The sequence below is a fragment of the Garra rufa genome, chromosome 7 (assembly GCF_049309525.1).
Source record: "Garra rufa chromosome 7, GarRuf1.0, whole genome shotgun sequence".
In the NCBI taxonomy this organism is placed as follows: Eukaryota; Metazoa; Chordata; class Actinopteri; order Cypriniformes; family Cyprinidae; genus Garra; species Garra rufa.
The window spans coordinates 15,140,434-15,165,832 of NC_133367.1; the positions used below are offsets into that span (position 1 = coordinate 15,140,434).

The 25,399-nt window shown below is 34.2% G+C and overlaps 2 protein-coding genes across 2 annotated transcripts in view; one reads left to right on the plus strand and one right to left on the minus strand.

The window, feature by feature from the left end:
- The window catches only part of LOC141338727 (uncharacterized), a 228,224-nt gene that overhangs the window by 63,339 nt on the left and 139,486 nt on the right, over window positions 1-25,399 (plus strand). The gene's annotated exons all lie outside the window — the stretch shown is intronic.
- Window positions 7,895-25,355, minus strand: LOC141338732 (ribonuclease inhibitor-like). The gene is made up of 13 exons (XM_073844347.1): window positions 25,151-25,355; window positions 24,420-24,590; window positions 21,513-21,686; window positions 18,130-18,300; window positions 15,446-15,619; window positions 14,921-15,094; window positions 13,767-13,940; window positions 12,967-13,140; window positions 11,476-11,649; window positions 10,453-10,626; window positions 9,872-10,045; window positions 9,542-9,703; window positions 7,895-8,773 (listed from the first exon to the last, which is right to left on the minus strand). The coding sequence occupies exons 1-13, from the start codon at window positions 25,345-25,347 to the stop codon at window positions 8,698-8,700; spliced, it is 2,169 nt and encodes a 722-aa protein (XP_073700448.1). The 5' UTR covers window positions 25,348-25,355; the 3' UTR covers window positions 7,895-8,697.

Genomic DNA, 25,399 nt, shown 5'->3' on the forward strand with positions numbered 1-25,399 from the left:
GGTGAATGTTGGACAATGTTGAGTATAGTCACAATCTGCATAACTTTTGGATCTTCGTACTGTTGACTCTATTAAGCCATGTAAACACCATTAAACTCACTGATCTATAATAGAGAACATTATATGTATTATATATAGTCGTTATATAGATCAGTGGTTAAACTCCATAAAGATATGACGTACATGTTTTTCATCCAGTACAACAGTGAAACACGTTATAAAAAACAGACATTTTCAATCTTGATTTAGGCTAATAGGCTTAATAGTTCAAGTTAGTTTATTTACACAAGGTGGTTTGATCACAAGTTAACAAGACTTTCATAAAAGGCTGTGATTTATTTTTCTCTTTTAAAGCAGATGTACCAAAAATCTATATTTTTACTTTCTATTTCCATACATTTCCAAGACAAACTACTGCAGCACCTTTACATAGTATTTTGCTTTATTGAAATGCTTTTCATCCAACACAACAATGAAACAAGTGATAAAAGAACAGACATGATGATGTCTTTAGGCTAATGGACTTATTAGTCCAAGTAAGTTTATTTACACAAAGTTGTGGTTTGATCACAAGTTAACAAGACTTAAACAATCACATTTGGTTATTTTATAAACAAACGTATTGGTCCACAGATACATTTCTAGACGTTTAAGATGTTAAAGGCAGTGATGTATTTAACAACGAATAACAACAATAAAGTCTCAGTTTAAGCATCGCAATGCAGAAATCTACAGTACCTACCGCTACGAACTGAAATCAATTCTGGATGCAGATGAGGTTTGCGTATAAAGTTACATGAAGTGAAAGCCTGTCATTCTCATTTAGTCGTGGATGACCTCACGCGAAAAAAAACAACAACATATAAAACTTTTGAAACTGCATTAACAAGGTAAACACATTCATTTTAGACATAAGTTCATAGATTAGACAAAGGTCTGTTAGGTTTATGAAAAAATCGTTAAACATTCTAAGATGTAGCAGAGCTGATATTTTCAGTTTCACGATCGTTCGCGCATGTCTGGTCATGTCTCATTAATATGCATATATGCTCCGCCCACAGAAACCAAATATCTCAGAAACCAAAAATCTCGTAACACCTGTAAACTAGTCTCGCGTAGCCAGACCTTCAGACTGACGTCTTAAGGTCTGGAATTCATGGCAGCTTTAATTGGCCAAGGCCCGCCTATAAGGCCGTTTGACCGACATGTCAAACAACCAATCACAGTTCGTTTCGTTCAGCGTCACGTTTCGGGGTGTAGAAATGTCCCCACAACAACAGACTGGCATGCAACAAGTCAGTCATTGAAATAACCAGCATTGAAAGTTAACGAAGAAGAGGGAGAACAAGCAGTAAGTCAGTAATTTGTTCGCGAACGTCGCAAATGTGTTTAACAACAACGGCGTCTGTATAAGCACCTTTTAGCAAAACGCCGAGGAAACCAGTCTGCGCTTTGTTTCTCGGCGGACCGAAAATAAACGCGACACTCGCGTGTTCCGGAAATCCGGTCAAATTCAACTAATCAGATGACGACTTCGACATTCCTGAAGTGTTTCCAGTTAAGTGTACCATATGCATCAGACGTTTAGCCAACGTTCCGTGGGCGTGACGTCTGAGGCTGAGACTACCTGTAAACACACCTGCGTGATCCTTCTTCTTCTTCTTCTTCTGGTGGTTTTTGCATATCCGCCACCTACTGATCTGGAGTGTGGAGTGAACATAGATTTGGTAGGAAGAAAAAAGAGAGAGAAAAAAAATCCTTATAAATTACTACAAAATTAAATTATTTCCATATTTCCTATCTTTTTTTAGATAGCTAAACAATTCCCCATTATTTCTCGATTGCATTTGTTTTTAGTGATATTTTATCATACCCCATCAATCCTAATTTTTGACTAAATTGGTTTCTTTCTCTTTCATAAGCATCACATTCTATAAGAATGTGTTTACAACTGCCATTTTCATGTTTCCCTACTTTGTGTAAATTATAGTTTAATGCTGAATGTCCTTTTCTCATTCTTGTAATAATAGGTGCGTTCGAGATGCACTACACTAGCCTGCCGCCGGCTGGCGAGAGCAGCCGCTTGCAGTCGGGGGAGGAGTAAAGAGACGGCCGTCAAGTCGGACACTTATAGAGGATGAAACTGTATTCCAAACATACACAAAAAAAAGGAATAAAGAAAAAGAAGAAATGAAACTACGTAAGATAAATAAATAAAAGAAAAAAGTTACCCTATCATTTATTCTATAGGCTACAATCGTTTTGCTTTTTTGTTGATCATATCAATTATGTGAGTTACTTTAATGTAATGCAATATGACGTTTATTATTTGTATCTTGGTTTTGTAGTTAGCTATAGTACATTTTTCAATTTTTATAAGCAGTTTATTCAGTGTAGTGAAGCCTCTCACAACATCCATTAAAAAACGGCCTGGTTGACCAGTTAAAATATATAAAGTTATATAAAAAATATATATTTACCATATCGCCTAATCTTCATTTTCATCATTAATGTTTTGTTTGAATATCAGATATTCGATATAAAGATTGATTACACACATTAACTTTTTTAAGAAAAACACGCAGCACACTTCGTGCTTGTCATCACATAATCTGACCAATGAGAATAAAGTGTGTCGTCATCAAGGCTTTCGCAGCCGGTTTTAAGCAGCTGCAGCGCCTGACCTCTGCGGCTGCTCTCGTTTTGCTCTCACGTTACTTTGATGGCACACGTGATGGAAAGGCGGCTGCAGCGCCGATCAAAGTCGGACAAATGATCTTACCAGAATGCATTGTTTTGTAAGGCGGCAGCCGATTTCTTTCGGCGCCGCATGAAGTCGAACGCACCTAATAACATCTTTCTTCCTACTACCCCATCTCATTCTCTCTTCTCCTACACACTCCTGTATCTGGTGAAGTTTGTCATTCGGCTTTAGCGCATCACCGCCACCAACTGGACAGGAGTGAAATGAACTTCACCTGCTTTGTTTTTTCAGAGACAAACACAAACCAATAAAATCCAATAAAATAAATAAATATATAAAAGAAATACATTCAATACATTATCTTTTTCAGCAGCAAAGATATCCTAACAGATTGTTCTGTACTGAGATTCATAAAAGATCTTTACTTTCTTTACTGGGAAACAGTCTTTAATTCACAATAGACATGTATTTTCTTTGTATATGGTACCAAATAAAATATTTTCAAATATAAAAAAAAAGATCATATTATCTATCTCCAATAAAGCAGTATCACATGCCATAAACAAGATCATTGTATCACTTATCATAACAAACTTGCAAAACAATCAAAAATAAAAAGTGTAAAACTTGGGTTCAAAATAATCTTGACTCCTGTTTACAAAAATCACACAATGGTAAATGCCCTTCTTTAAACTTACGGAGGGAAGAAGTCTCTTCTGCTCGTCAAAGCTTTTAACTGATCAAAAATATAGAAAAAAAAATATATGTTGTGAAATATTATTACAATTTAAACTATTTTAATTTACTTCAAAATGTGATACATTTCTGAATTCTCAGCATCCTTACTATAGACTTCTCATTAGTGTCACATTATCATTTAGAAATCATTGTAATATGCTGATTATTATCAATATTAGAAACAGTTGTGCCGCTTTTTTTTTTTGAACCTGTAATACTTTTTTCAGGATTCTTTTGTTTTATTGTTAGATAAGATTATATTTTAAATAACTGCTGTTCTTTTAAACTTGTCCATCAAAGAATCCTGAAAAAGTATAACAGGCTCCAAAACATACACTAACAACATTGACAATAAATCATATTGAGTGGCTGAGTGGAGTGGAGATTGACTGTTTTTCAATCTATCAAATATCACCCAAATCCTCTTCTTTTCTTCATCTTGCTCCTGGTTCCTGTGTCGGGGAGTCCTTAACCCAACTTTTTCAACAATATTGAGTGAAGATATTGCTGGAACATCCTTAAAATCTTGCTTGTTTGGAGTGAGGCCTGGAGTAGGCTGAAGGCCTTGAGCTATCCAGGATTTTCCTAGTTTTACACCCAGGGCCCAGGTGAACGCACAGGTTAAGAAACATGCCTTACAGACAACCGAAGGCTATACCATCAGAGGATGAGTCACTGGTGACCATGAGCCTCTACACTCAGACGCTAGAGCAGCAAAAAGGTTTTTACAAAGACATGTTACAACAACAACAGGACAACTTTAAATCTTTTGTGCAGCTCATAATTGATGGCACCAATAAACGCTTAGATGATGTATTTAAGGATGTTCAAGGAATCAAAATCAGCCTGGAGTTTACTCAAGACAAAGTTGACCAATTGGCTAAAGCACAAGAGGAAATGAATAAGTTGAAGAAGCTTGAAATGGAAATAATTAAATCAAAGGAGGAGCTGGATAAGATGGCTACAAAGCTGGATTTTATTGAAATTCAGTCACGAAGAAACAACCTTATAGTGGATGGCATTCCTGAGGATAGAGGAGAGAGCTGGGATGTATCCGAGAAGAAAATAAAGGATATGTTGGTCAGCAAAATGGGACTAAACAACAACAATATTGAAATTGAACAGGTCCACATGATTGGCCAGCATCTGGAGGGTGGAAGACTCAGACAGATAATCGTCAAACTCCTGCGATTCAAGGACAAGCAGGCCATTTTATCCTCTGCAAAGAAATTAAAAGGCACGTGCATCTACATAAATGAGGACTTCTCTGAGGCTGTAATGAAGAAAAGAACTGCTACCCAAGCTGCAAGCTGCCCGGGAAAGAGGTGAAATAGCCACTCTGAAATATGATAAACTGGTCACAAAAGTGGAGGAGCCTAGTTAGAAGTATGTAAAGATTCATTTTGTTTTGCTTATTTGTGTTTTGTGTGTTTTTATTTGTAATCTAGATCATGGCTACTGACTTGGGAAGTTCAGCTTTGCCAATTAAGGGTATTGCAATAGCGCACTTGAATATCTGTAGTTTGAGATACAAAACCAATGATATATATCAGATTTTGCAGTCTAATAGTCTTAAAATTCTAGCTTTGTCTGAAACACACTTAGATTCTAGCTTCACGGATATGGTGGTGGTGGTGTTGCATTCTATGTTAAGGATAACATCCCAGTTAATGTTCGAAATGACCTCATATGGCAGAATATTGAAGCGTTATGGGTACAAGTTTATTTACCACACGTAAAGTGTATCTTAGTTGGGTGTGTATATAGACCTCCCAGTGCTAATACTCAATATTTGGATGACATATGCGAAATGTTTGATATTGTTTGTGATCAAAACAGAGAGATTATTATTTCAGGTGATCTTAACATTGGACAATTTGGTGACAACCAGTCAATGCACAAGAAGTTTAATTCTACAGCTGTAATATGTGGCCTAAAACAAATCATAACTCAACCCAGTCTCTGTGCTTTCTGGTTGTAGTGACCATAATATCATAGGAGTCACAAGGAAAACTAAATTGCCTAAAGGTGGATGTAAAATAATTCTTAAAAGAACTTATAGATATTTCAACCAAGAGCAGTATGTGGCTGAAATCCAAGGTGTGGACTGGTCAGAAGTGTGTGAAGATCGTGACCCTGACTCAGCCCTTAACAGGTTTATGGACATACTAATGAAAATAGTCGACAAGCATGCTCCTCTCAGAAAAAGAGCTGTGAAAAATAAAAGTGCCCCTTGGTTGGATAAAAATTTTAAAAACGTAATGCTGTCTACTGTCTAGGGACAATGCTAAAATAAAAGCTAATATTTCACGCGAACTAACTGATTAGAGAACAATATCGAACTCTTAGAAATAAAGTAGTTAAAATGAATAGAAGAAAAAAGAGTATTTCCAGGAAAAGATTAATGAAGTAAAAAATTATGGAACACTTTAGATCGGTTAAGATGCATTTTGGGTGCTACGATTAAATCATGTTCATTGAAATAATTATTTTTTTGAGTGTACAATATAATTTGAACAATGTTGATTGTTCCAAATAACACATAAATGGAGGGGCAATATGTTTGTAGAAGGATTTTCACATATCTAGTGCTTGTTTATGAAACTTAGACAACTTAATGGGCAGTTTGCAGCTTTTAAGATCACAGAGAAGTACCACTGGACAAAGAAACATTATTTAAACAATTATTGTCAAATGTGGGCATCATATTTGTACAGGCTGGCCCAAAACCATAATGATTGAGAGCCTGAAACATGAAATCATGTTCAACGGTATCGAACATCTTATTAAAGTCTAAAAACAATAAATTTCATCATTCACTAGTTCTGAATTATCTAAAAGGTCTAACAGCAGTCAAATATATTTGAATATATCTTCCTTTCATAAATCCCATTTGGGCGACAGATAACATTTTCTCCAAACATGGTTTTAATCTGTTGACATATAGAGATGCTAATAATTTGTCATCTGAATTAGGAAAAGGAAACTAATAATTATTTTGGCCCTAAATGTAACAAAGGCTCCTTGAGCCTTTTCCATGTAAAACTAATTGAAATCTTTATATTCCTCCATTGAAGAGGTCATGTATGCGATATGGTTAATTTCATTTTAAAATGTTGTATATTGTAAATCACATTGTTTTAAAAAGATCTTTACTGAAATTTACAGAGATTTAAGACTCAGTAATAAACAATTCCTTTAAATATGAGGGATATTAGTATTTGCTTTAAAATAATCAATGATGCCTTTTATACCTAAACAATAATCAGTGTTTTGTAATCGAGAGGTATTTCATTTCAAACACCCTGCTTTCTTAAGGGACTTCTAGTAACGTCAGACATTTCTAACTCAATACATGGTCAGTTAATTGTGCAGATTTGGCAAAAATTTTAGATTTTATTCAATTTCACATTTTTCCTTTTTTTTGTGTCTCTTTTGGAAAAGTCATTAATTTGATATTTTATACCAAAAGGAAAACAAACAGGGGCCTTAAAGGGGAAAAAGCACAATAGAGTCTCTTTCACAATTACAAAAACAACATTTGGATTCTATATCCAGATGAAAACTCTCCAATGTGCCTTTTACAAGATATTCTATGGGCAATTTTTAAATGATTTCTTTGGTTTGATTTGTTTTACAAATCAACTAAGAGCTTTCCAAAATGATCCACACATTTACTCCAACAAAATGTAAAGGAGAAGAATGAATATTAACAAAAACAGATCTGATTGGTTACTGCACTTTCCAGTAAGTAAATAAACTTTATCTAAAAACTAATATTTAGAGACCTTACTTCTTACAGTCTTACCCCAAGTGCCCTGATTTATGGAAAGAGAAACTATTTTGAAAGAGACAGAGTTCATGACAATACAACACTTTATAGCTGAAATATGGCATTTAATATTAAGATGTAGCTTATTAATTCTCTAACTAGTAAAATATCTGTCTCAGACCAATGTTTAAAAAGCATTTATTTGTTTGTTTAAGTGATATTTATTCCAAATAAAATGAGGAGTGATTAGAAAGGTTCAAACACCACATTAAATTGACTTGTAAAAAGCAGATTATTTAAGAGTATTTCGCTAACATCAAAATTGCTTCTAAGGAAAAGAAAATGGATATCAACAAGCTGTTTAAATAAATGGTTAGAGAAAATATTTAACATAAAACTACTATTTTTAATAAATCGATTTTGTAAGTGCTATTTGTATTGTTGAGAATGACATGAAAATGACCTCCTTAGCAAGAATTTCTTTCTCAAAGTTAACACTTTCCAGTGGAAATCTCTCATATTTGCTATTATTAAAATTCATTTGACCTGACAGGCCCACTTGTTCTGTACTTCACACGTTTTTACTGCACTACAAAGCTCAAAAATCTGAATATTATCCAACTTAAATGTTATTTTAATGTGGTAAGACATTTGTTCATTCTTCAAATACTGTCCTCATTTGTAAAACTAAACATTTTTAATTGAACTAAAAATAAATAAATTACATTTTGAAATACAAATACAAATGAAATACAAAACTAAATTTTAAAATCTTAAAATATATTAAATTACCACAATAATCAGCAGAATAGTGATCAACCAGCACTATTATAACAATTAAAAAAGAATGTATGTATAATGTGGTATGTAGGAAAAGGCACAGTCCGATAAAAAATTAATTTTGAATTTTGATTTTTTTTTTTTCAAATTGCAAATATTCATCACACAGACAGCAAGTAAAGAGCACAACATTTATAATCTCTGAAGCTGTCAGTCAGTTCAACACAGACACATTTAAACTGAATAACATTGTGTATAAAATGTACGAGAGATCAAGTAAATGTTTAAAGTAACATGGACATTTTTCATTATAGACTTACTTTTGATACATTTAAGTGCTGCAGCACTTGACAATCACATTTATGATAAAACAAAAACATTTGGATCATTATGTATGAGTTTAATACAAATATTATTATATTTGTAAGCCTTAAACTAAAGAGTCAGACAGACTCATCTGAGCTTCATCCCCCTCTGTTACACTTTTAAATAAAACTAAATAATTAGCTTGAACACTAAAGCAACATTAATCATTCAATATCAGTTGTTTCTAACACATATGCTGCATTACTTTATTGGAAAGTCTGGGACTTTACACATTAACACTATCACATTTATTTATTTCTCCTCATGGACACAGTATTGAAGCTCTTCTGTAGATCCTCACCTGATGTTTTCCTGCTCCTCTCATCATAATTTCAAACTATGATATACAGCATTTATCATCTTTTGGTGACTGAAGTCTATCAGGGACTCTTGTCAATGGCTTTCCACCTACACTGTGAGGTGGAACAGAAGAGAGAAAGAGTGAAAAAAAAATCGGTTTTCAGTGGAACAAATTGCAAATTAGTTACTATTTCAATTGCAGTTTACTTTTTTGAGTTAAAAAGTTACATTTGCATGATCTTGCATAGGTATTTCTAATACAATATTGTGTTTTAAAATACATTTGAACATGAATTCGATTCATATGTTTGTGTGATTCCTGTTGAGTCACTATAAAGACATGCTTTATAGTCTTTATAATGCTAGTGTACACCATATGTAATAAATGACAAGGAACAAATAAAAATGTAATTTTGCCTTAAAACAAACAAACAAAAAATCAGTTAATGTCCCACTAGCTAAAGCCGTTTTCTCTCTAGTTTAAATGTTTGTATTGGTCTCAGTAAATAACTGAAAATAAAGTGTAAAGTAATGTGACGTGTTGTTTGTCAAAGTCAAAACACAGTCTGTAAACACAGTCACAAAGTAAAAAATACAATCTGACCACGTCTATTTTTCAAACTGAAACAATTCACTATTACTGATGTAATTAATAATGCAGGTATTGCTGTATAAAGCTGTGACAGTATGCTTTTGTTCTCTTTCCTTCTTTATGTTAAACTTTTTTATCAACTTTACATTTAATTCTGAAACAATTGGTGCAATAAAGCTTGATGATTGAATTTGATCTTTTTTTTTCACAAATATTTGAATGTTAATATTTGTTCACATATCAGAGGTAATTGAAGATCTCTTTAATATCACAAATGATGTTTACTCACCTCAGTTTACAGTTTGAGTCTTGTAGCAAATCAATGAGCTGCTGCTTTGAGTCTTCAATCATATTGCATCTCAGATCAAGATCTTTTAAAAACTGCAGTGCTTTTGTGTTGGTCAAAGACTGAGTTAAAGAAGAAACATCTGTAATGCCACACTCATTTAGACTAGAACGAGACAAACAGAAGAAGACAAATCATCTTACAAACAAATCATTAATGTGAAGAATTTACACAAATGTGAACTCATCATGAGATACTGAGTAGAAAGTGTTCTGGTTTGAACTGTTGAAGTGATTTTAAGCATTTTGATTCTTGTTTGTGAATGTTACTGACCTCAATCTCTCCAGTTTACAGTGTGGATCCTTCAGTACATCACATAAGTGATTCACTCCTATGTTTTTTATTTGATTCATACTCAGCTCTAGCTCTCTCAGGTGTGATGGGTTTGATTTCAGAGCTGAAGTCAAGATGAGACACTGTTTCTCTGTAATACTGCATTCCCACAGACTGAAGACAGAAAGAGAAAAGACAATGAAGTGAAACTTAATGATATGAAACAAACCAAGACAGGAGTATTTGTGGATATGAGTTACAATCCAAGTCTGGATTTTTCCTCACTTAGCAAGTGCATTTTATTAATGTAGATTAATTTATACGATTAATAAAACACAATAGAATAATTAACACTTCCGTCTTGTTTCACAGCAAAGATCTGTCAAATTTCAGCAAGTTTAGTGCTCTTTCTACTAAAACACATACAAACCCATTAACTAATATTATTTCTGAATCTTCCTCCAGATGGAGAAAAAACAGAAGCTGCAGTACTAGAAATGATGTGACTTGCATTTGCTGTCTTAATCTAAAGAGCAAATTTTAATATCACTGTAACTGCTGTACAGTTTAATGTTACTAACTTTAGTTTCTCCAGTTTGCACTGTGGGTTCATCAGTAGATCACTGAGGTTTTTCACTCCAGAGTCTCCTAGTTTATTCCTGCTCAGGTCCAGTTCTCTCAGGTGTGATGGGTTTGATTTCAGAGCTGAAGTCAGGATGACACACTGTTTCTCTGTAATACTGCATTTATAGAGACTGAAGACAGAAAAGACAATGAATTAGATCTATGATGATCATCTTATTAAAGAGCTACAGTAGATGTAGATCATTGTGATTAATGATCTGTACAGAAATGCAGTATGATTTGTTCATTCTAACATGCTGCAGTCTAAAAGTGTTGAGGCTCATCTTCACTCTCTCATTGTGTGTTTGCTGTGAACAAAGAATTTATGTTGATGTGATATGGTTGCGTGGGCCTGCGTTTGTGAGCTCTGTAAAGTATCATCAGTTTCACATGTGATGGGTTACTGTCTTACATTATGAACTGTACAACTTTATTTCATAAAGTTTTTTTTGTTGTTTATTGTAGCAGCAGATGCAAGTCTTATATTTCAGTAGATCAATATGCAGTCATCACATTTTCAGTCCATTTCACGTTTTATTTTGATGTGACACAAAGCAGTGATATCTAATGGCATAATTTTCTTCATCAGGTCGAGAGCTCATATGAAAACAAGAGGCAAGATTTATTTACTGCACAAACCAATCATATCCAATTATAGCACAATTTAGGCATTGCCTCTGTGACTTTCCTCCATTTAATATCATATTTAGTAATATTTGCGTTATTTTATTTTTGCAATATTGATTATTTTCTTATCCAATTTTTTAGGAGACACTGTGTCCTCGTAGGAAACTCCCTTGATCAGTACATTGTTTCAAATGGTTTGCAATTATTTACTACTTAAACAACTAATTTTAAATGTGCACAACTACAAAGACCAGAAGACAATGTTACAGTATAAACAATGCAAGTTGGGTCTAGTTGTTTGAAGCTAAACAGTAAACTTTAATCACACTGCTGTACAGTATAATGTTACTAACGTTAGTTTCTCCAGTTTGAATTGTGGGTTCATCAGTAGATCACTGAGGTTTTTCACTCCAGAGTCTCCTAGTTCATTCATACTCAGGTCCAGTTCTCTCAGGTGTGATGGGTTTGATTTCAGAGCTGAGGTCAGAGCAGAACAACCTTCATCTGTTATTTCACAGCTTATTAACCTACATAGGAAGAAAGAGGGAGAGAAGGAAATAAGAAAAAATAAAATGAAAAGTTACATAATTATTATAAAACAGAGGGAAAAGATCATCCTTTTTATTTAACCATATTACAGATGCTCATTCATTTCAGTTATTTTTTTAAACGACAACCAAAGCTTGTTAATTGATAATTAATTGTCAAACATCAAGATTGTGAAATTAGAATTCAATTAGATTAGAATGGATAAGTGTCTGTGACAAATTTAAAGATCTGGAAAATCTACAAAATACACATTTATATTCACAAAATAAATCTAGGGGTTTAGTTTTACATGCGCAAAATGCATTAAAAAAAAAACAGGACATTTCATTCATTCATTATCTAATCACACACCTGCAGCGCTTCTGTGAACGGATAGAATAAAATCATATACACAAAAGAAATAAATAGGCAAAATATAGATTTCCTTAATTAACAAAACAAAGGAATAAACTGTGACAAGTAGTATATGATAAGTTTTGGCTAATTTGTGTGACATGCTCCACAAGTAAGTTCATGGAAACAAAGATGACAGAAAGCACATCCTGTTTGTCTTTTTTTTATTTTACAGAAGCACAAAGCTTTATTTTTGTTGTGATAAGACCCAATATAAAAGTAAACCATTCATAGTTTCAAATTATGCTTTACTCTTATCTGTATGACCGTCAATGACTTATCGAAGTTGTTTCTGCTCTTATAAGGAAGTAATAAAAGTGATCATGCTGCTGCCTCAAGCACACACAGCATATCAGTTCTAGCGTTTCTAACTTGACATTGCAGCTTGTTCATCATTATCATCATCATCATCACAAAAACTAATTTTTGTGAAGGATGATGTTTTACATTGATATTGGAACATGAGTCAAGTAAAAAGTTTAGTTTACATTAGGGATGCACCGATACGAATCGGCCGAGATGCTTGCGCGTTTTGTTCTGTAATCAGCGGTCAATGCCATCAGGTGCGTGATTTCACGTTGAGCCGTATATACTACACACAGCCGTTGTTTACCGACGAGCTGCGCAAATCCATGTTCATTATCAGTGTGACTGTGTGCAGCTCGTCAATGAACAACGGCTGTGTGTAGTATATACGGCTCAACGTGAAATCACGCACCTGATGGCATTTACCACTGATTACAGAACCGGCTTTACTGACAAAACACGCATGCATCTCTGCCGATTTGTATCGGTGCATCCCTAGTTTACATAAACAATAGTTTAGCATGCAAATTCATCGTGAATATGGATATTTTTGGATAGGCTTAATGAGCCCATTCTTGTATGTGAATGTTACTGACCACAATCTCTCCAGTTTACAGTGTGAATCCTTCAGTACATCACTTAAGTGATTCACTCCTGTGTTTTGTATTTTATTCCCACCGAGGTTCAGTTCTCTCAGGTGTGATGGGTTTGATTTCAGAGCTGAAGTCAGAATGAGACACTGTTTCTCTGTAATACTGCAACCCAACAGACTAAAGACAGAAAGAAAAATACACAAATCAGATCCTCAATACATCATGAGCGAATGCTATACAGCCACTAATGCACAAGCAAAATCACAGAAACTTACGATGTATGAACAAACTGAGAGAGGAGCATTTAAGGATACAAGTTTCAATTTCAAGGCTGGACCTGCCCTCAGCTAATAAATAAGTGAACTTATTTTTTTTATTATTAAATGATATATATAGAATATATAGAATCAACATAGAAACAACAGAAATAAATAAAATTAAATAGTCTATTTTCAAAATTTTAATGCATGAAAATCCTCAAATCAGTCAAATCAAATAATTATTTAAGCCATTTTAGAGTGTAGTTTACGATCACTAAATTTACAAATCTACTAAATATATATTTTGTTAAAAGTACTGTTAGAATCATCTAATGTCATGTTGTTAGTCTGTTGTCACTTCTGCTTTGTTGTTTCACAGATTTCAGAAAGTTTTTGCTGTTTTAACAAATACACACATAAAATAGCATTTCTCAATCCTTCTTTAGAGAAATGTCAGAAAGTGCAGTGCTAGACATAATGTGAAATGAGTCTAGTAGTCTTAAACTAAAACATGAACTTTAATCACGCTATAATGATACTAACTTTAGTTTTTCCAGCTTGCATTGTGGGTTCATCAGTAGATCACTGAGGATTTCAAATCCAGAGTCTCCTAGTTCATTCAGGCGCAGGTTCAGATCTCTCAGGTGTGATGGGTTCGATTTCAGAGCTGAAGTCAGGATGAGACACTGTTTCTCCTTAACACTGCATTCATAGAGACTGAAGAAAGAAAGAGAAAGAACAATGATCACTAGGACAAAAAATGTCTAATTTCACTTTTCATTAGTTTCTACCTGTTCTAGCTCATTCTAATCTGAAAGACATCTGAAACTTGCATTACAAGCACTTTGTGTTTATTTGCTTCTTTATAATCTGTAAAGATTTTGTAACACTTTAGTATAGGGACCCATTCTCACTGTTAACTAGTTGCTTATTAGCATGCCTATTATCAACATATTCAATGTTTTATTAGTGCTTATAAATCACATATTCTGCATGATCATATTCTACATCCCCTAATCTTAACAACAACCTTACTAACTATTAATAAACAACAAACTAGGAGTTGACTGAGGAAAAAGGCACAGTTAATGATTTGTTAATAGTGAGAATTGGACCTTAAAATAAAGTGCTACCCTAAATTTTATTGTTTATTCTTTGTTTATTATAGAAGCAGATGCAAATCTCTGTATTTCTTAATTCTTATTTCTGCAGAACAACATGTGGACAATTAGTACATTGTTTCAAATACTTTAAATGCAATTATTTGCTAATTAGATAATTAATGACATAGTCTGGAAGATGCAATGCTACTAATTTTACTTAAAGGGAAAGTTCACCCAAAAATGAAAATTTAATGTTTATCTGCTAGGTAAAAAAGTATGTAAATCCTGTTAAGTTTCTCACAAAAAAAGACTGTTTCGTGTCTTAGGACATCAATGTATCGTCACAAGCTGCAGGGTGTAGTTTGGAATTGACTGTGCATGTTTGTATGTTTTTTTACTTTCAAAGGTTTGGTGACCATTCACTGTCAATGGTTTGAGTTAAAAATATTGGTTCTACTGAATAAACAAAGTCACCTACATCTTCGATGCCCTGAGGGCAAGCAGATAAACATCAATTTTTAATTTTTGGGTGAACTTTTCCTTAAGATAATCTTTAATCACACTTTAACAGATGTATAGTATGATGATACTAACTGTAGTTTCTCCAGCTTGCATTGTGGGTTCATCAGTAGATCACTGAGGTTTTTAAATCCAGAGTCTCCTAGTTCATTCCCACTCAGGTCCAGTTCTCTCAGGTGTGATGGGTTTGATTTCAGAGCTGAAGTCAGGATGACACACTGTTTCTCTGTAATACTGCAATAACGCAGACTGAAGACAGAAAGAAAGATAAAGAACAATGTCCCAGATCTCTGATGATCACCAATAGCCAGTTTTGAGTCACATTAGTTCTGTATGGTGGAAGGCACTGTTTTCTTTCTTTCTTTTTTTTGTTACACTTTAAACTATTTATTTAATGCCTCTATTCTTTATTATCTGATAAAAGGAAGATTTGTGCATGTACACAATCAGTAGATACCATCAAATGCTGGAAATTATTTACTTACTTGCAATAAAAAAATAAAAAATAAAAAAAACACATTGCACACTAGTGCACTGCTATAAACAATGTACCTTAAGAACTGTTGTCTTAAAATAAATAAACTTAAATAAAAATTGTACTTCAGTTTTTCTAGCTTGCATTGTGGGTTCATCAGAAGATCACTGAGATTTTTCACTCCAGAGTCTCCTAGTTCATTCATACTCAGGTCCAGTTCTCTCAGATGTGATGGGTTTGATTTCAGAGCTGAATTCAGGATGCAACACTGTTCCTCTGTAATTCTGCACCAATGCAGACTAAAGACAAAAAGAGAAAGAACAATGACTCAGATGTATGAAAATCAACTATCCAATGTGTCATTCAGACTTTTTGCAGTCTTTTGCTGGTAAATGAATATGGATATAAGGGTGCGGTTAGCATGGAGAAAGACTACACAGTGTTCATTTAAATATACTACTAAAGGTTACTAAGGTATGCAAATGTTAAAAATCAGCCAAGTTACCAATTAAGATGTGATCTATTTTCCATATTAGTTCATGCATTCATTTCACATCAATTTTTTTGCTCACTGGGGTAAATATGTTTGTCTGTTTGTTTTCAGACACTCTGCCGACTCGTTACAAGCTTTTTACGAGCAGTGTTGGGACTAGACTAACACATTAAAAAAGTAATGATATTACTTTTTGCTGTAATGCAGTTATAACACTAATACAATTTGGGTAATATCATTACTGTATTTAATAATGTGATTTGTGCTTATCTGTGTTTAACTAAAACTATTATTTAACATTAATGTAGACCTACATACCAGTATCTAAAATGCCTTGGCATACTTCTGTGAATATTTTGGTATTTTTGTAACATATTACAATTCCAGGGTAGTAATATTGTAATGTAACTAATTACTTTCAAAAGACAGCAACTAGTATAATGCATTACATTTTAGAAGTAACTTGGCCAAGACTGTTTACAAGGTTTCATTTGTTAACATTAAGTACATTAGTTAACATGAACTAGTTATGAACTACTAGCATGGCATTTAATAACCTTAAAGTCCTTAAAGTAATTTTATGCAAAATCATAGACATTTATCTACAAATCAAGCATATTAATGGGAACACAATGATCTGGGGAGAGTTTTACAGATCTGACTGTCGTGACCAAATGCAACCAGGGTTTGATTTGAACAGAGAATGACTGACACCCGCAGCGGAGAAAAGATTTTACATGAACTTGTAAGGACTTACATATTCATCTGTACCCAGTGCTGGCCCTCCCTATAGGCGAACTAAGTGGCTGCTTAGGGTCCCGTCCCCACTAGGGGGCCCCCACGAGTGGTCAGAGTCATTACGTTGCAAAGTGCGTGGCTGTCACTAGCCAAGTTTCCATCCAGTTTTTGCACTGTGTTGTTATCGATAAAGAGAATGTGTAAAAAAATAAAAAAATAAATAAAATAAAAAAATAAATAAAATCTGCAAAATTTGCTGTCTACAGCCTGTTTTCCTTCCAACCGGCCTTTTACCAATAAAATGGTGTGCATAATGACCTCATCCCTTAAAAAATACGAACTGTCGCTTACGTTTTGGTGTATCACTTCTGCGAACGGAGGAAAACATTATACAGCTATAAATAAAATAAATAAAATACCTTTATTTTCTAAATAAATTAAGAATTAACAAAACAAAAGAAAAAATGTGAAACAATTAGCAGCCTATTAGCATATTTAGAATACTTTGGAACAATGTATTACTCTTATATGACCACTACCGAAGGAGTAGGCTATTGTAAGTTGTTTCCACTGTTATAAAGGGGGTAACTCGACAACACAGCTTCATTGTCATAATAAAATACAGTCAGCCAAACATATTGAAAAACATGCTATTTTCCCCCTTTTATTTCAGAACAAATCCTTTAAATTTAATAGAACAATACTCATAACACAAGAAGAACAAAAATAAATAAATAAATAAATACAAGTTTAAATACAAGTTAATTTAAAATGTTGTACTTATCATTTCAATATCCACGTAAAACAAGATCTTCAGAACAAAATGAATACATTTTAACTTGCAATGTAGCAAAGCCCCTTTTCTCTACAAAAAAGTGTTTCCAAACAGATTTTTGTGACATTTGAAGTATGGATTTAGAATTTATGCGCTAAAGTTAAACGGAAAAAGATTATGTCAACATATGAGAAATTTTATCAATAAGGCATTTCCATCAGCTATATAGGTAAAAATTCTGAAGTGCTAAATTGTTTTATTTTTTCCCACAAACAAAATCTTTGGATGGAAACCTGGCTACTGGCAATACTCCACTAGTATTTGCTGCAAGGCAGGGCCCCAAAAATTATCCTGCTTAGGGCCCCTAGATGTACAGGGCCGGCCTTGTCTGTAGCTCACATCAGGCTATATTATGGCTTCAGAAGTTTTATTTGTGCTTTATAAACTTTTATTTTGCTTTATAATGCTTTTATGCCTTTTCTGAGGTTTAACAGTAATACAGGAAAGTACAAATAATATTGGATTTGGATCGGTCCTGTCTGACCTGATCCAGCAAATAATGGCAATATCAGAGCTGATACCTAATTTGAGTACTGAATTGGCTCATCCATAGTTTAAAGCTTAATATCACTTTTTAATTGCCTGCTTCATTTTAATAGTTCACATTATAGTGGCTCTTTCTGAAAAAAAAAAACAAAACAAAAAAAAACCTGCCCTGCCAAACAAATAAGGAAATAACATCAACCACTGTAGCATTACTATTAAAAGTAATATAACATTTAAAATAAACTAACAATACTCACATCAGTGTGTTGAGTTGACAGTGTTTATCCTGCAATAGAGCAGCGATCTGATTCACTCGTGTGTCTCCTAGTTCACGTCCACTCAGTTTCAGCTCTCCCAGAAATAACGGGTTTTTACCCACAACTCCAGTCACAAACTGACAGGCTTCATCTGCAGCAGGACCCAAAAACCTGCAGAAAAGACAAAGCAGGGTTCAATTATCACAATATAGTTTTGACAATGAGAGTTTGATTAGCGCTTGCTAATGTTTACGCACTATGCGTAACGCTGCGCAGGCATTTTGCTGTAAATAAGAGACTGAGTGCAGTAAAGAGAGCGTTGTTTTTTATAATAGAGCTTTGTGATATCACAAACTAAGATGAGTGACAGCTTTTAATAATTTTTAAGGGAGTTTGTAAATGAGATATTGATCTAATACAGCAGTTAAATAAACAAAAGTTATTACACTATTACACTATTATTAGACTTACACTGTCTGCCTATAACACTATGCTGTGTTTTGTTTATGAATGAGACGTGCATTTTTAAACGAATCTAGTGAAATGATTCAATTTCCCATTCATAAAAACAGCCACTTGCTTTATTCCTGAATGAACCACTAGTTCAAACGAATCAAAAGAATGATACGATTCAGTAATTAAATCAGTGTCTTGCCGCCACCTGCTGGCAGATCTGTTCAGTTATTTAATTCTTTAAAGGTGCCATAGAATGCAGAGAGAATATTTTAAATTGTTCTCTGATATCTACATAGAAGGTATATGGCATAGGAAAGGGCAAAAAATCTCCAGAAATGGTTTTACAGGTCCATTTACAACCCTAGGATTTGTCCCTAGAATGAAATGCTCTGTTTTTGCCTTATTTGGAAGCTTCATGAATATTAATGAGCTCTGCTCTGATTGGCTGTTTCACAGAGCTGTTGAACTCTATAGCTTGCACATGGATAAAATATATATTTAATTATGGAGCTCTAGCCGCTTTTAATATGCGGTTTGTTGAATCTTCCGTTTTGAATCGTGGACATTTTAGTCTCATTACTGTGATCCATGTGCTCTGTGTAAAGTTACAATGCAGAGAGAGTGCTTCTTACCACACAAGTTGAGCTGCTCGTCAGTGATTCTCAAGATCTGTAAATCATTCGCCATCATCAGCGCAGTTATTTCTCCATCATTCACTATCATCAGCGCAGGCATCTCTCTGTTTATGTGGTAAGTGAAATCCTATGCATTGCAATGTAACAGGCTAGCACTAGCATTAAACTAACCGTGTCCCTTCAGTGGCTTGCCTTGTTTTACTGATGTGCTGACGTTACCGATGATTTTACGATGCAAATGTTGGAGGCGTAACTATTAACGATCCCGCGAATGTTGCGTAACAGTCGGTGTTATGTTGGAATTGACCTATTTTTCGGTGGTCTTTTGCAAATACTAGATTTATATAAGGAGGAGGAAATGGTGTTTGAGACTCATGGTATGTCATGTCCATATACTGAACAGTTATTATTTAACTATGCCAAGGTAAATTCAGTTTTCCATTCTATGGCACCTTTAATATTTCTATATTCAAATTTTTATATTTAAAACATTAATCTCAACAGGAATTTATAATTTTGATTGCTCTCATGTCACCTCTGAGCCTCATTAAACATATGAAAAGGTAAAAACAAAAAACAAAATTCCCCTGTAAATCACTTTGAGAAGTCAAATATTACCTCGTAAATGGAAGGCTAATTTTTTAATCAGAGTTTTGATTATAGTTTAGTATGTGCTCCTAAAATTTTGCCTGCGCTCTTACATTTAAGTTAGGAGCACAAATGCTCCTAGCAAGAAAAGTAAGAATAGAGCCCTGAGCCATTTTTTTTTAAATTTATATTATCAGACAGCTAAAACATTTTACAAAATGTGTTAAATCAGCTGCACAAAGGGATTGGCATGCTGAAAAGATTTGTCTATTCTTATTTTTGTTGAATATAAAATATACTAAAAAAATCACTTTAAAGGAGAAGTCCGGTGTGATATTGACCTAAAGTGTAATGAATCATGATACCGAGTGTGATCTTACCTTCATAGTTAATCTCGGTTTGTCCCCTGCACTTTGAAATCTGGCATTAGTTAGCCAATGCTTAAAACAGGTTGATGCTGAGGGTGGATCAGGCATCGGACTAGACATGTAAATACATCACTGTTTTACACCATTTACGAGGTACAAAGTAGCTCCACACTTCATTGGTAGACTTCCAAGGGCCCTGACATTTAAAACGAGACATTGAGAAGTTTGAAAAAAGTCGAGTGACGAGCAGGAAGAAACTACAACATGATAAGTCATGTGAGTACTCGCGTTACTTTTGGACTGGAGTTAGTGCAGACAGCTGGCAATTGCAAGGATGTCGGATGATGAAGCTACTGAGTTTTATGAAGTAGTAGTTTATTTTCATTCCTGCTCATCACTCGACTTATCGTGACTAAATTCAACATGGCGGCGATCGGTAAAATCCCTGAAGATACTGTCTGTATAAATCTTCTTGTAAATAAACTACCAGTGCTTTTTCAAACTTCTCAATGTCTCGTTTTAAATGTCAGGGCCCTTGGAAGTCTACCAATGAAGTGTGGAGCTACTTTGTGCCTCGTAAATGGTGTAAAACAGTGATGTATTTACATGGCAAGTCCGATGCCCGATCTACCCTCAGCAACAACCTGTTTTTAGCATTGGCTAACTAGTGCCAGATTTCAAAGTGCAGGGGACAAACCGAGATGAACTATGAAAGGTAAGATCACACTCGGTATCATGATTCATTACACTTTAGGTCAATATCACACCGGACATCTCCTTTAACTCTGCATTTACAGTCAGAGTCATGTTACAAGTGTCGTATCATATTACAATTCTTTTTTTTTTATGAAAAACGTTTTAAATATTCAATTAATATTAATAATATTGTATTCTATTGATGCTGATTTTACTAGCAATATTCTAATCTGTATTCTACCTCAATTGATCATTGTTTGGAAAGTATTTGTCATGTTCTGACAGTAAACCATAAATAATAATTAACTGTCTGGTTTTTCTTTTATTCAGGTGTAAAAATCTGCCTTTAAAATTGATAGAAATAAAGATTTGACATTCATCGTGATAATTATCTTTATTGACTGATATGAAAAAAATTGTGTGATAATTTTTCTGCCATATTGCCCAGAACTAGTGTATGTTAATTACATTATATCACACTCCAGAATAATAGCACAATATGAATAATCAACTTCAGTACAACATAACCAAGAGCGTCTGATCATTTTGATGCAATAAATTGCCCAGATTAATTTATAGCTTAAAATAAATTAAGCCTGCACATTATTTATTTATTTTGTATTATTTCTTCACATCTCACCTCAGTGTCTTCAATTGACAGTCTGGATCCTGTAGTAAATCATTGAGCTCCTTCACTCCTGATTGTCCAGGATCATTTCCTGTGAGATCCAGCTCTATCAGGTGTGAAGGGTTTGATCTCAGAGCTGAAGCCAGAGCTTTGTAACCTTCTTCAGTGATACTGCAGTTTGAGAGCCTAGAACCAGAATAAAATGTCACATGCACCTGATTAATAGTTATTCTAATAGTTAAGTTATTCTAGAAATTACCGTAACAATATAAATCCCTAAAGTGGATTTTATTGTATTCTTCATACAAATAAACTAAAACTTAATGACATAATGACAGGAATACCAGTGCACTTGATGTTGGAAATTCAACATAGGCTCATTGGAAATACGTATGTTATGCTGCATGGACAGGCAGGGAGTTTTGCCCAGAACAGAGCCATACTTCCAATGCAAACTGTCTGCCCTGACATACAGTACATAACATACAGTATATAACTCCATTCAAGTCCGTTTTGAATTTTCAGGTGATTTTTTTTTCTTTTCAAATCGAAATGTAGATGTAGAGCATTAAGTAAAATTGAACCAAAATTAATCAACAATGAACTGATTTCAACTGAATAATTACCATTTACTATTGTCTTTTTATATCTGTTTTACAGCAAAACTGAATTCTGTTTGCATAATTGTTCTTGTTTATTACTGTAAATATGCTTTGAAATTACCTGCATTATTACATATTACATATTGTTACATATTTCTGTTCATGATGAGAGACCATTTTGATTATGTATGTTGTTTGCTTGTTTTAGAAGATACTTATTTTAAGCTTAACATAAAATTGGTCCAGATTTCAAGAGATATTTAAAAATATATATATTTTCATAAAAAAAGGTCCTTGGCTGGTCTTTAAATTATGAAAATAAAACCTCAGATGAACAACAACACATGACAAATTGCACCATCTCATTATTTTTTGAACTAAAATAAAGCCAAAATGGAAAAGCCATGTGTGACAAAGTTAAGACACCCTTACTGTTAACACTGGAATTAAGAGGGTAAATAACAGTCAAGCACTGCTCAAATACCTTTGATTAACTGATCATCAGCAAGTCTGAGCACCTCTGTAAAAGTATACGCTTTGGCAGTTTGCTGATCTGGAGCCTTCAGTGTGTGTTAACACAATGCCAAATAGGAAATTATTTTTTAGAGAAGCAATTGTTGCTGCCATCAATCTGAGAAGAGTAATATGGCCATTTCCAAACAATTTGAAGTTTATTGACAAGTGTCCAGGAGTGGACATCCCACAAAACTGAACCCAAGATCAGAGCGTGTAATGCTCAGAGAAATGGCAGACAACCCAAGAACTACACCTCAGACTCTACAGACCTCAATTAACCTGTTAAATGATCAAGTTTATGACAATACCAAAAATGAAAAAAAAAAGTAAAATTTACAACAACAAATTTGACGATTGCAAGATGATTATTTTTATTATGCTTAAAAAAGAGGCTAGGTGCCCAATTTAGCGACACAGCACGGAGAGCCCCTTCTAGGAAGCTTTAGAAATTTGCTAGGTATAAACGGAAGCATTGACTAGAGTGGCCAAGATGAGCCCTGTTGGCCGTCTCAGAGCCGTCACAGTGTTTAGCAGTGTAAATAAGGGGTAAGAGATTTATTCATCATACCATGTAGATAGCTTCTCTGAATATAACGCGAGTGTTTATTAAACTGCATAAACTCTAGTCTAGGCTAGGCTAGTCAGTGATGACGTTCTTTGACAATGTAAATGTTCTTTGCTCATTTTCATTTCATAGCTGCTTTTTTGATAAAGGAAATTAAATCATTATATTACCCAACATTATTATATATTTTTTTATATATTATATTAAATTATATTATATTATATTATATTATATTATATTATATTATCCAGTCATTAGGATAACAGAGGTGGTAAAATGTTGTTTTGGCTGAAATAAACAAATAGCCTCCGATATATCAGAATACGTCTGTATATAATACTAAACATAAACATTTGCCTCAGTAACATCTATATGCATCATCAGAATTGCGATGCGATAAAATGGCGCTAAACATACACACGTGAATTACACGCACATCACTTCTCCACATTCTGTATTTCACGAGTTCGCCCTTACATCTAATCTGCTTGAGCGAGTATTAAGCATATTTTGGCGTGCTGTCCGGGGGAAGGGTTCCGGGCCGGAATACAGGCCGGACCCAGAGAACTCCCCCTGCTAGTGTAGGATAGAAACAGATTAGAAGTGGGGAGTAGGGGTGGAGGAGGGATGCCAAGAAACTGTCGCTGTATGGAGGTAAGACGGCTGGTAATATATAGAGGATGCGCTGATTGAATGATTGGTTAAACAAGTTGCACCTGTGCCGAATGGGTTGATTATCTGATCGTGCTCCTCCCGAACCCTGTTTAATCAAACATCATAAATTGAACTACAACATGGGCTGATTACAACAGCCAGATGCAGCTGTAACATAATCCAATATGACGGGTAAAGAAAGATAAACTAACTTAAATTCATGAATGCACATTTACCACTTATTGAAGATAGCGGGTAGCAGGGAATGAAACTGAAAGTAAACTGGAACCGCTCCGTCAGTGTGCTGTACATGTATAACTAAATTCACACGCCGATTAACAAGAATAGCCTACTCTTACATTTTTTAGTACATAGATAATTATATAAATTAGCACGATAGTATCGTGTATCGTGATCTCACAGGCTGACAATAGGACGATATGAAAATTAAGCATATTGCCCAACACTAGAAGGCATAAATATAATAGTATCTCAATGCACAACATACAGACTTGTTCATTATACAAGTCTGGATTTCATTGTATGTTTTGTCGAGCTCAATATTTTCTCAATATAACTTACCTCAGTATCTCCAAATGACACTTTGTATTCTTCAGTCCAGTGCAGAGCAACTTCACTCCAGAATCCTGCAGATTATTATTGATCATGTTCAGCTCTTTTAGATTGGTATCTGATCCAAGAACTGTAGCCAAAGCTGAACAGCTTTTGTCTGTTAGGCCACAATCATTTAGCCTACAAGGGAAATAAGATTACAAAATCATTAGATTGAACACATTTGTTAAACACAAATAATACAATTATTTTTTACCTTGAATTCAGGGAAGAACAGAAATTACTCTGTAATTTAAACTAGTTTAAAGCCGGATGAAACAGGAGAAACACTGTGAACACTAATAGAGTCAGAAGGCTTAGACTTTTGACCATTTATCCTAAATGTATGTAGAGTACTGTTTTTTATACAGATACCTAGAAAAGTTATATTTCACCCTGGTATTGAGGTGCTATGTTTGTGGTTTTAACTGTGGTTATCATGATCTAAATGTATTCTATGGAAGACAAATATTGTATTTTAATAAAACTTAAACAGTTAGAATTATTAAATTTCATTCTGAAAGGGCCATATCGTCCAGCCTTAACCTCCCAGAAAAACAAGATTTTCTGTGACATTTTACATTTTCTCTCATTTTTCATGAGCTGAACTTTGTCATTATTTATTAGGTTTTCCAGGTTACATGGGAACCCCGAGGTGACATTATTTTTATGATGAAAGCAAAAAAATTACTTTAACTTACAGTGCTCTTTTGGAGGTTTTAATGACTGCCAATAATCTGATGAGACACTCGTCTGATTTCTTGAATTTCTGAAGCTCAAACTCCTCCAGCTCCTCCTCTGATGTCAACAACACAAAGGCCAAAGCAGACCACTGGGCAGGTGAAAGATTAGCAGATGAAAGACTTCCTTTGCTAAGGTGGGTCTGAATCTCTTTCATCAGAGTTTGATCATTCAGTTCATTCAGACAGTAGAACAGATTGATGGATCTC

Coding starts and splice junctions, on each gene's coding strand:
- LOC141338732 (XM_073844347.1), bottom strand. CDS start 25,347: ATGAAAGAGATTCAGACCCACCTTAGCAAAGGAAGTCTTTCATCTGCT. Junction 18,301..21,512: donor TGTCAATTGAAGACACTGAG/GTGAGATGTGAA, acceptor TCTTTTCTGCAG/GTTTTTGGGTCCTGCTGCAG. Junction 8,774..9,541: donor GACTCAAACTGTAAACTGAG/GTGAGTAAACAT, acceptor TCCACCTCACAG/TGTAGGTGGAAAGCCATTGA.